General features: G+C 30.6%; 2 protein-coding genes across 2 annotated transcripts in view; both read left to right on the plus strand.

Moving 5' to 3' along the window:
• The window catches only part of LOC103835100 (probable disease resistance protein RPP1), a 531,820-nt gene that overhangs the window by 217,078 nt on the left and 301,462 nt on the right, over positions 1-13,280 (plus strand). The gene's annotated exons all lie outside the window — the stretch shown is intronic.
• LOC103835048 (homeobox-leucine zipper protein HAT22) lies at positions 4,489-6,413 on the plus strand. Its single transcript, XM_009111144.3, has 3 exons — positions 4,489-5,628; positions 5,723-5,802; positions 5,898-6,413. Exons 1-3 carry the CDS (start codon positions 5,188-5,190, stop codon positions 6,187-6,189), a joined length of 813 nt encoding a protein of 270 aa, XP_009109392.1. The 5' UTR covers positions 4,489-5,187; the 3' UTR covers positions 6,190-6,413.

A 13,280-nucleotide genomic window follows, 5' to 3' on the forward strand; every position in this document is an offset into this window, starting at 1 on the left:
AACCCTGACCCGAACCCGATAGAAACCGAACCAGTCCCGAACCGAACTTTCATATAATCCAAATGGGACTGATTTTTATAAACCCGAAAAACCAAAACCCGATTGGATAAAACCAAAACCCGATTGGGATCCCGAATGCCCAGACCTACTTTTGTTATAAGCAAATGTATACTATACATATTTAATGATTTTGCGGTGGATGAGGTGTTGATTAATCCAAACCTATTGTTCTTTATTGTCTTCCAAGCATCTAGACCCATCCGATATTTTACAAATTCTGGTCACATCGTTATTTAAATATTTTTAGTATGCACATCGTATTATAATTGTATAACTAGATTTTGATTCGTGCTTCAAGGTGTGTATTTTTTTAAGAAATATGATACTATTTATTTTTTAGGTCACTAGTTAAAGTTGGGCAAAAAACTCGAATTCGAAGAATCAAACCGAACCCAATTCAAATAAGTAGTACTAAATCATAACCGAAATTGATTAAATATCCAAATTACTCAAAATTATGGTATTTGAAGAAATGCAACCTAATCTGATCCGAACCGAAGTATCTTAGGTATTCAAAATAGATTTATATACTTATATATATTAATTATTTTTAGATTTAATATATATAAAACATACATAATATATATGATACTTTTAAGTTCGTTTAAATACTTGAAAATATATACAAATAATCAAACGTAAATATCTAGAATAGTTAAAATATACTCAAAACTCCAAAAATATAATTATTAATTCTCTATCCAAATATTTAAACCAACCAATTTAAATTGGTTATCCAAATCCGAACCGAATCCTCAAAGATCTAAACTGAACACGAAATCCCAAACATACCCGAAAATAAATTCGAACGCCTACACCTAATCACTATTATATATCATGTATGTGGTATCAGAGATTACAAAAATATGTGTTATCATATAATTAATCATATTTTATATGTACCATAAAATAATTTTCTTATAATTAATAATATTTTATACGTACAATGATATAAATAATCACATATATTATTTTTTTTTAAAAAATTTAATGTGAAATATAAAAACCATAATTAAAGTTGGTGTTTGAAAATGAGCTTTGTATTGTATTTTTCTTATGTATATTGAAAATATTTTTATAATGGTTATTGAAAAATATGTTAGTAAAAATCAAATTTTGAATATATGTATATTTTTGAATGATTTTTTGATATAAATCAATTTTAAATTATTATTTTGATTTGAATATGTATATCAAGTAACATAAACCCATTACTTTTTAATATAACTTCCAATTTTTTTAATAGTATAAATCTTTTTTTTTTTTGCTAACTTACTGTTATCCATATTACAAACAACAATATTTTTTTAAATGTTATATATGTTTTTAACCAAAAACTTAAAATATTTTTGTTTTAATAAGATAGATATAACATCTTTTACCCCTTTTGCCTTTATTCTCCTTTCACATTCATTTTTTGGTTTAATTTGCCCAACACTTTTTAGAAGTCAATAGATAGATATCTATATTCCTCATTTAAAATCAGGTTACCTATAACTTAACGAATTCTTCATTTAAAATGAAGGTATATAGCTAACATGTATATTTGAAAAATATACAATCATAAACTGCCTTGAGAATAAAATATTTCCCCCGACTTTTTACAGATCTTTGTCTGTTCTTCAACAGAATATTTTTTAAAAAAGATTTCCACCCAAAAACACTTTATTTGTTGTCAAAATTTATACTTTCAAAAATTTAAAGTGACAAAAAAATTATTAAAATTTAATATTTAATTCCTCGTTATATGAGGTTGATTGTTTCTCGTTTTTGCTTTAGTTTTTGGTTTTTGTTTTTGTAGAAACTATTTTTCATCCGATCAAGTTTTTGGTTTTTGTTTTTGCTTTTGTTTTTGTAAAAACCATTTGAATTGCCAATCAAGATTTTCAATTAATAGATTCTCTAAAATTTAGAAAAACTAGTTTTTGAAAAGTGTAACCAATTTATGAAGAAAAACCAAAAACCCAACTTTTGTGAGCTTTTATGAAGAAAAATGAATTTTGATTTTTTTTTGTAAAAACTACTACATTTTAATTTATTAATAATTAAAAATTAATATTTTCATAAAAATAAAATTATCATAAAATATTGTTTACATTAGATAGCATTTAAACAATAATGTGAAATATTTTAATTTGTGTTTCATATCTGAAAACAAATTTATATATTTTATAAATAATATATTTAATTTTAAAACTTAGTCTTTGATTTTTATATTTTTCACGTTCAATCTTTCTCTCTTTTTTCACTCTATTTTCTATCCTACAATTAATGTGATTATTTTATATGATTGTGCATGTCATATATAGAACACACCCAAAACATAATGGAATGACATTTAAATTATTGGAAAAAAACAAATAAGATAAAACAAAAACTTACACCAAAAAAAAAAAGATAAAACAAAAACAGTCAAGATGTGTGGTTATTGGAGATCGCCTTAAACATTAAATTATCTTATCGGTCAGTCCAACTACTAATTCGTCTTCTCGTCATTCCTTTGAAAGTTCTAGTCTTCTAGATATTGTGTCTTTGTTGAGAAAATAAATATTGGATCCTTTAATCATGAGTCTTGATTTTTTCTTGTGTTGACACATTGAGTCTAAAATACTAATTGTTAAACAATGTTAAATACAGCTGCCGACTTGTTAATGAGTTTGCCACACCTTTCCCCCATAGGAGACTTGTCTGGCCGTCGGAACCGATACCATGAGAAGCAAACTTATTTGTGTAAATGGATTTATGTTACGTATTATTTCCTTGTTGAATGATGACTATAAAGTATAATCTAACACCTCAAAACTTATTTGTTTTGTGATTAGTAAAAAACTTTTGGGTTATTTGGTTTGGTTTGGATGTAGTTAGAAAATCCAATTCACTCTAACCTTTTATATATCAATTCAATCAGTTGTTTTCGCATTTTTTGGTCATCTCTCTCTAGTAAGATCATCTCTAATAAAACTCTATTTTTCTCTTTATAATTTACGATAAAATAAAATAATTCTATTATAATGTAATTTTTACTCCAATAAAGAGTGAAGTATAAAAAAATGTCATATTTTACTTTATATTTAAAGTAAAAAAGTGACATTTTTCTATATTTCACTTTATAATATAATAACATTCTTATGTATTTCACTTTATAATATAATAACTCTATTATAGAATAACACCATTAAAACAAAATTACATTATAATAAAATTACTTTATTTTTGTATAAATTATAGAGTAAAAAATAAAGTTTCATTGGAGATACCCTAAATTTTACATTTGTTTTTCTTTGCTATTTTTAAAAGCTAATAAGTTTTTACAGAATCTTACAAATCGTCAAATTTTCTTATATGTATCGTGATCAATCATATTTGTACTACAATGTTTTTCAGTAATCAATCATTCAATTTACAACATTGTTTTTCCAGCTATTCATGTGCATAAGTAAAACCTTTGATACGAATTTTCACACTAACATAACTTTTAATATCGTGATATTACAATAGTGGTTATAAATTAATGGTTAAATTAACCAGTCAAAGCGAATTTAACCAAATTGTGATTTATCCAGTTCTCCTTCGCGCCCACGCTTTTACTAATTTGCACATATGGGTGACCTAACTTCTCTTGGTTAGTGCTAAAAACAAATGCAAACCAAAGCCAATGAAACGATCCACGTCAACTTTCTTAGTTAAGTCCATCGATAATCTTTTACTAATTTTGTTTGACGAAGAATATATTAGTTAAGTCCATCAATAATCTTTTTATTAAAAAAAATAGCTCTCCAATAATTTTATCAAACTCTAAAAATTCTTCAATATATTGTTATTTAGAAAATACGAGGTGATGTAGATTAAACAAGCCTCGGTTTCTCTGGCTAACTTTATGAAAAAGACACATGTAAAGATAGAGTTTTAGAGATGTTCAACGCATGATAGAGTTTTTATTTTATGAACTATTTGTCGGTTCCAAATAATAATATTATTTTTCAAACACGGTGGAAATAAAAATGGGTAGAAATCGTTGAATAGTTATGTCCCAACACAATCTGGCCAGATCAAAAGAACCGAATTTAAACAAGAAAGTGGAGATCACAGTTAATCCAAAATCCAAACTAGCTAAGTAATACAATAAATTAAAAGATGTTAAAGGGCCAATGTGTAGTGTGAGGAGGTTGAAGATTGGTAGGCAAGCTGACATGTCACCCATATCAGCCTTCTTCAAGCAAAGCATGGAGTGGGAGACAATTCATGGTCTCTTATTTAAAATGATATATAATCGCAGAAATAATAAATAAGTGAATATGCAAATGCAGATAATAATAACACTTAAAACGATTTATAATCGTAAGAATATATTTTTTTTTTGAACAAAATAATCGTAAGAATATAATAAGTGAATTTGGATATGGAGATCACAATCCGGGTATTAAAGTTCACAACCACTGTCATTGGTACTACCGACAAATCAAAAGTTGTAAAGAATCTAACATTTATTAGACTCAAATTCAGTATGCATTTAAATTACACTTTTGCAGGATTGAAAGGAATAACGAAGTGTATTATCAGAGTATATATCATTCACGTAACATATACGTTTTGAAGATTACTCTTTGTTTTGATCGGAGTTTTCCTATTAAAAACAATATTTATTCAAACGACGTTTCTTAGAAAATAATCAAATATTGCAAAAAGATATTCAAAAGAATATCATACGGTATTTTAGCAAAAAAAAAAAAGAATATCATACGGTCAAACTTAATATAGGAATTTATGAAGTGGGAAGAATAGTTGCATTTGGTCAACCTTAGTGAATGAGAAAATAAAAAGGCGAGAAATGGGCCATCCTAATTTCCCATATTGTTTTATCAAAAATACCAAAAAAAATCATAAGCAAAGATTAAATCATTTCTTTGATTAATTCTAATTATTAGCCACCCACCCACCCATAAAACAAATAAATCAACAAAAAAAAAACTCTCCTCTCCTTCTTAAGAAGAAGCCTCTTGGTTTCATTTAGTCCCAATTATCTTCCAAACTTCACCAAAAACCTTGTTAGTAAACAAAAAAATTCTTAGTATATATTACTCTTCAGATCTTGAAGCTTTATTACAAAGATCATTTGCTTTTCTTGAGATGGGTCTTGATGATTCATGCAACACGGGTCTTGTTCTTGGGTTAGGCCTCTCACCGACGCATAATAGTTACAATTATGCCATCAAGAAGTCCTCCGCCACCGTTGACCACCATGTCAATCCGTCGTTGACACTAAGCCTCTCCGGTGAGAGTTACAAGGTCGAAAAGACGGTCTCCGGCGCCGGAGATCAGATTTATCGGCAGACGTCGTCTCACAGCGGAATCTCATCGTTCTCGAGCGGAAGGATCAAGAGAGAAAGAGAAGTTTGTGGCGACGGCGAAGAAGAGGCGGAGGAAACGGAGAAAAGAGTGGTGTGTTCGAGTGTAAGAGATGATCATGAAGACGAAGAAGGTTTTAGTGCTCGTAAAAAGCTTAGACTCACTAAACAACAATCCGTTCTTCTTGAAGAAAACTTCAAAATGCATAGCACTCTTAATCCCGTATGATATAGTTAATTATTTCCTCTAATTAATCTAATCAGGTTTATCTTATTTACATTATTCTTATCTTGATTTCTTTTCTAAAAATTCACAGAAGCAAAAACAAGCTCTTGCGAGACAGCTGAGTCTAAGGCCCAGGCAAGTTGAAGTGTGGTTCCAAAACAGGAGAGCCAGGTGAATGACAATTGATTAAATTTTAAGAAAACTTTAGTCACATATATTACCCTTTTTCTTATATATATATTTTTTAAATTAAAAAAATTGGACAGGACAAAACTAAAGCAAACAGAAGTGGATTGTGAGTTTTTGAAGAAATGTTGCGAGACTTTAACGGATGAGAACAGAAGGCTTCAAAAAGAGCTTCAAGATCTCAAGGCTTTAAAGATGTCTCAACCTTTTTACATGCATATGCCGCCGGCGACGCTGATGGTGTGTCCTTCTTGTGAGAGACTCGGCGGTGGTGTTGCTGGAGGAGGCCGTGGAAGTACGGTGGCGGTGGATGGAGGAACGGCGAAGGGAGCTTTCTCCATCCCTTTTATTAATCCTTCTGCAGCTTGTTAATTACTTAATAATTAATTTGTTTTTGTTTTTTGTATTTAATTAGGAATTGGGGTATAATTAGATAAGACTCTTCAACGATCCCACTTAATTTTTCGGTGGGATTGTCCATTGTTGGTTGATGAAGAAAAAAATAGTTGTAATTATAGTTTTCAATTTTTAGAGAAAAAAGATATATATAGTACCAGTACTTGCTAATCCATCTTATTTATTCCTTTTTCAACCCATTTGTTGGATCAAATTCAAATATATCATTAAGAATATATTGGTGTTATATCTAATAAAACTTGTACAACTGCAATGATTGATTACGTCTTCCTTAACAAATTATTGTTTGTTCACGCGGATATAATATTTGTTATCATAATTTTTATCATAAGCTTAGAACTAGATATGGGTCCTAATTTTGGTTCACACTTGCAATGACAAACTACTAAACAGATGGCTTCGCTCCTTCCTTGAATTGAAAGGTCTTGTAAGCGTTCTTGCCTCTTATATTGATTATGTTAACAATAAGACAGTATATATATTTGTATACGTAGAATTCATTTATATTTTGTAGTTACAAATTCGGTAAAGGTCTATCTCTACTAGCCGTCCATCTAAATGAGACACTGGTGCCAACTGGTTTTGTTTTTCAACCGTATAACCAAAAATGGAAATGTAATTGTTGGAATAAATTTCCTGCCAAGAAATAAAACACTTATAACTAAATAGATGAAAAATCTGAAAACTTGGAGAAGGTCAAGGTAGTGAAAAGAAAAATCGAAGAAAGTTATTTAATCCGGTAAGCCAAACCAATCAACATAGTAAATACACTATTGTTTCTATGTCAGAAAAAAAATGAAATAATTTTAAATTACATAATTATTAATTTTGGCTCCAGAGATAATGGTTTTGTTATTAGATTGTCCAACGGTGACAGAAACTGAAAAATCATTTCATGTGTGTGAATAATTTTAAGCGAGGGAGATAAAGGGTGTGGGGCTAGGAGGTTAGCTCACGTGTATTGATACATCTCCTTAAACTTCGACCTTTAAAATTTATTCAGCCAATAACAACAATAATAAATCATTTATAAAAGAAAGCTAAACCTAAACGTGTTCAGATATGTGTTCAAATATTATCCAATAAAAAAAATAGAGTCGAATTATAAAACTTGATAGCAAAGAAAAGAATTCTGTTTTATGAAAAAAAGTGAAGATAAATAATTTAAAATAAATATAAAAATGTTCTTGAAGATTTGAAGTAGTGAGATGATCTGTCTTTAAGGGGCAAGGTGGGACATGCTTCACATGATTTCTCTTCATTTTTTAAGATAGATATATATGGGATTAATTTTACGATTTTTCATACTTCATACTAGTATACCTATATTTATTATACACGTATATTCATTTTTTTAGCTAAATACATGAAAACGAGACGTATTTGTTAATATATCTGTGAAAATGACAGAGAGAGAGAGAGAGAGAGAGAAATAATCATAAAGTAATTATTTGATTCATGAACACGCATGACATATTCATGAATATTCTAATTTCAAACGTACATGTACAATACTAGTGTGGATGCAGTTTATCTTAGCCCCATGGATGGAGTCTTTCTAACGTTTCAATGCAAAATCAGTCTTTCAAACCATGAGCTCGAGGTAAACTAATAAAAGGACATCCACGTCGTAAAAGATATGCGGTCGATCTCCAAAAGTAGTATGGATGTATGTTTTCACCGAAAGTAAACACTTAAACATATTAATATTTAGTTATATATATATTTTTAAAAAGTTAAAAAATTTATGTTAGAAGCTGTTATTTGAGAAACATTCACATAAGTTTCTCATTTTTTTCTGAATTAATATAATATTAATATAATGAATAAAAGATTTTGCTAAGATATTTTCTTTACAAAAATGGAGATGCGGCAACCGAACCCCTCTCGAACCCCTCTCGAATGCAAGCGAGCGCTCTACAATGGAGCTACACCCCCAATTTATTCTCCTCAGATATTTACTAATGTGGATTGTCTTTGTGTAAGTTTTAAAACATACACCTATATAACATATAAGAACAAGTCCAATAGCAATTTGCATTGAGTATCTAATTAATAAAAGTAATTAACTGTATGAAAAAGAGAAAAAGTTCTAAAAGAGAAGTGCTTAGAAATTCTTACATCCTTTAATGCCTACGTGTCATTTTGTTAATTCATTGACATATTCAATAAAAATAAAATTTAATAAAACAAAAAAATTTCTAAGATAGTAATATTAATTGTTAGAAAACATTTTTTAAGAAACCACACCGATAAAGTTACCCTAATGTAATGTGGAAAACAAGAGTTCAAGATTAATCTATTGCTTGTGTTCAAGTAATAGTATTAACAGAGTCTTAACTTTTTTTTTTTAAACGATGTAGTCTGATAAAAGGAAGAGAATTTGAAATAAGATGTAAATTCATCAATTTGGATTCGGATCCTGTTAAATTGTCATTTACTTGATAAGACAAAGATTGAGCAATACTTTAGGTTTCATTAAAAATTCAAAACCAGACTAATTGTTAGTACTATGGTTTAGATACCCCATAAACTAAAAAGGAAAAAAAAATCAAAATTTTCTATATAAAATAATATAATACAGATGGGGGATCTATCCTATACAGCAGAGGTAGTTTCCTCCAATAAAATTTATAATAAAATTAAATTATATAGAAATTATCTAAGATTTTGTAGCGTAGTTGATTAAAACCCTCTATACCCCCCTCCCCCCTCAAATCTATTTTCACTCTCATCCACTGTCCTCTTTTCTTCTTTTATCTTTTTTTTTTTTTGAAAAGTTCTTTTATTTTTTCAATATTGTTTTAAGCACCATGGTAAATAATTAAGTTTAATATATTATATGTACTATTAAGAAAAAACTAATCCAATTCTGGTTTTATCCTCCAGATTTCAATGAGACTTAGACCATCTCCAACCCACCTCTATTTTTATCTCTATATTTTCCTCTAAAATAGAGGAACTCTATTATAGAAGTGAATTTGCTCCAATGTATGCCTCTATAATAGATTTCCTCTATTTATAGGGGAAAATATAGAGATTTGCTATTTTCATCTCTAAATTTAGAGGTAAAAAATATGATTCCTCTATATTTTCCTCTAAAATAGAGGAACTCTATTATAGAGACATACATTAGAGCAAATCCACCTCTATAATAGAGATCTCTATTTTAGAGGAAAATATAGAGATATACATTAGAGATGCTCATGGTCGGATAACATTGGTTTTGATGTCCAAATCCTTAAAATTTTATTTGTATATCAAAGTTTTTAATAAATATTTATGGTCTTATAATCTCAGATACGACTTTGGACTTAGGATATGTAAATAGTAACCGAGAAAATGAACAAATTTTCTTGCTTGTTTAATTTTTTATTTTTTCACTCAGTTTTGTTGTCGAGTGCATCTAATCCACCAACTTAATTATACGTTTAAACGTGTGCGTGTATGTGTATGTGTTTGTCTACAATATACATATTGGCAAGTGAAGGTTCATAATTGGATCAGCAAAAAATAATATTTTATTATAGGCATTTGAAGACTTCTAAGATTAAATGATTAAAAGAACACCATCTTTTATCAGTTAAAAAGATTAAATGATTAATACATAACTTGTGCAATATACGTGGCCGTTGTAGCAAAAAGTAAAATGCTCAATCAAGATAAGACGAACGATTTAATATAAGACGGTCAGATTCTGATGAAACGTATCAAATATATAGGTCGGAAGTTCGGAACCGATAATTAAGTATAATTAAGATTCGTATTATATGTTACTCTATTAATAAGTATATTTATCCAGGTGACTAATTTTGTTTCTTTTAATGATTGATAGATTTGGTTTACGTGTGCATGGACGTAATTAGTGTATTAAGAACACCAATGGACATGTGTCAATTGCTGATTAACTTGTCGGCTTGTCGAATTCTTGCTCCTGACTTTTCTTTTTAAAATGTATTAATATTTTTTAAGTATGAATCTGGTGTTAGAAGACTGAAGACTTCTTTCCCAAAAGAAAATTTTGGTAGAAAACTCCAAAACATACTAGTATTTTTAATTCCTCGCATGTTATTCGTCTCCTAAATTTGATATTAAAGAAAACAAACATAAGTTAGCATAACAACTCTCGTGTCATTGCTGAGCTTTATACGCGTTATCTTACCAATATCAATATAATAGTATACTAGGTGTTTTGTCCGCGAAGCGGGCTTAAACATTTTTATAAATTTTTGAAAAGTTATTTGTATATTATACTAGTTATATTGTGTTTTCCAAAAAGAATTCTTGCGATCAATTTAGTATCATCTATGCATTGTCTACTCTCGAATATATATATATATATTTCTGAACAATTAAATATTAAAATATTTTAGTGGTATAATTTAAACTTGGGTCTCTAGTCAAAAAACAAAACTTGTTTCCAATTTATGTAAAGAATATTATTTTTTTGAATGAGCAAAGATTTAAGGATGGTTATTATTTTAAGAACATTAACTTGTTATTTCTGAACAATTAAATATTAAAATATTTTAGTGTTATAATTTAAACTTGGGTCTCTAGTCAAAAAACAAAACTTGTTTCCAATTTATGTAAAGAATATTATTTTTTGTGAATGAGCAAAGATTAAAGGATGGTTATTGGCAAATAAATGTTTGAGAACTTTAATTTTTTTTTTTTGAGATCCTACTACTATAATAGTTTAAGGGTTTTTAAAATATTACTAACTAATTGTTATTGATTCGAAGATTTTCAAATTTCATCAAAATTCTTTATTTATTTATGATAATAGTTTTTCATTCTATTTTAACAAAATTTAACGTTATTAAAATATAATTTACCTTTTTTATTCATAAGATACAACTTTTAAAATATTTTGGCAATTAAAATAATGGATGCAAGATTTAAAATCCGCTATGTAATTTGTTATTTGAATATCACAACAACAACTTACATAGCGGTAGAGTTTAGGGCTTTTTAGCTTTAAGTTTTGAGATTATTTTTTAGTGTTTAGGGTTGTTTTAGCGTTAGATGGGATTTATGGTTAGGTTACAGTTTTAACGCTACAGTTTTAGCGTTAGATGGGATTTATGGTTAGGTTTAGGTAGGGTTTTAGGGTTAGGTTTAGGCAGGGTTTAGGGTTAGCATGGTTTAGGGTTAGGTAAGGTTTAGGATTAGAAAGGGTTTAGGGTTAGGTAGGATTTTTTGGGTTAGGCAGGGTTTAGGGTTAGGAAGGGTTTAGGGTTAGAAAGGGTTTAGGGTTAGGTAGGGTTTAGGGTTAAAAAGGGTTTTGGGTTAGGTAGGGTTTAGGGTTAGGTAGGGTTTTAAGTTAGGTAGGGTTTAGGGTTAGGTATGGTTTAGGGTTAGGTAGGGTTTAGGCTTGGTAGGGCTTAGGGTTAGGTAGAGTTTAGGGTTTACGGTTAGGTAGGGTTTAGGGTTGGTAGGGCGGTTTAGGTAGGGTTTAGGGTTAGGTAGGGTTTAGGGTTGGTAGGGCTTAGGGTTAGGTAGGGTTTAGGGTTAGGTAGGGTTTAGGGTTACATAGGGTTTAGGGTTACGTAGGGTTTAGGGTTAGGTAGGGCTTAGAATTGGGATAGAGTTTAGGGTTAGTAAGGTTTAGGGTTAGGTAGGGTTTAGGGTTATGTAGGGTTTAGGGTTATAATGGTTTTACGGTTAGGTAGGGTTTAGGGTTATGTAGGGTTAGGGTTAGGTAGGGTTTAGAATTAGGTAGGGTTTAGGGTTAGCATGGTTTAGGGTTAGAAGGGTTTAGGGTTAGTAGGGTTTAATTTAGGGTTAGGTAGGGTTTAGGGTTAAGTAAGGTTTCGGGTTAGAAGGGGTTTAGAGTTAGGTAGGGTTTAGGGTTATGTAAGGTTTAGGGTTAGAAGGAGTTTAGGGTTAGGTAGGTTTTAGGGTTTAGGGTTAGGTAGGGTTTAGGGTTAGGAAGGGTTTCGAATTTGGTAGGGTTTAGGGTTAGGTAGGGTTTAGGGTTAGGTTTTAGGTAATGTTTAGGGTTAGGTAGGGTTTAGGGTTGGTAGGGCTTAGGGTTTAGGTAAGGTTTAGGGTTAGGTAGGGCTTAGGGTTGGTGGGGCTTAGGGTTAGGTAGGGTTTAGGGCTAGGTAGGGTTTAGGGTTAGGTAGGATTTAGGGTTACATAGGGTTTAGGGTTACGTAGGGTTTAGGGTTAGGTAGGGCTTAGAATTGGGTAGGGTTTAGGGTTAATAGGGTTTAGGGTTAGGTTGGGTTTAGGGTTATGTAGGGTTTAGGGTTAGAATGGTTTTACGGCTAGGTAGGGTTTAGGTTAGGTAGGGTTTAGGTTTATGTAGGGTTAGGGTTAGGTAGGGTTTAGAATTAGGTAGGGTTTAGGGTTAGCGTGGTTTAGGGTTAGAAGGGTTTAGGGTTAGTAGGGTTTAGGGTTAAGTGGATTTAGGGCTAGAAAGGGTTTAGGGTTAGGTAGGGTTTAGGGTTAGGTAAGGTTTAGGGTTAGAAGGGGTTTAGGGTTAGGTAGGGTTTAGGGTTAAAAAGGGTTTAGGGTTAGATAGGGTTTAGGGTTAGGTAGGGTTTAGGGTTAGGTAGGGTTTCTAATTAGGTAGGATTTAGGGGTAGGTAGTGTTTAGGGTTAGGTAGGGTTTAGGGTTAGAAAGGGTTTAGGGTTAGTAGGGTTTAAGGTTAGTAGGGTTTAGGGTTAGTAGGGTTTCGGGTTAGGTAGGGTTAGGGTTAGATAGGATTTAGGGTTAGTAGGGTTTAGGGTTAGGTAGGGTTTAGGGTAGGTAGGGTTTAGGGTTAGGTAGGGTTTAGGGTTAGGTTTTAGGTAGGGTTAAGGGTTAGGTTTTAAGTAGGGTTTAGGGTTAGGTAGGGTTTAGGGTTAAATAAGGTTTAGGGTTAGGTAGGGTTTACGTTTCGGGTTAGGTTGGTTTACGGTTAGATAGGTTTAGGGTTTAGGTAGTATGAAGGATTTAGGGATTAGGGTTAGGTTTATGTAGAGTTTAGGGTTAGATTGGTTAAGGTCTAGGTTTAGGTAGGATTTAAGGTCTAGATAGTAGAAAAGGTTTAGCG

The sequence above is a fragment of the Brassica rapa genome, chromosome A08, assembly GCF_000309985.2.
Source record: "Brassica rapa cultivar Chiifu-401-42 chromosome A08, CAAS_Brap_v3.01, whole genome shotgun sequence".
Lineage (NCBI taxonomy): Eukaryota > Viridiplantae > Streptophyta > Magnoliopsida > Brassicales > Brassicaceae > Brassica > Brassica rapa.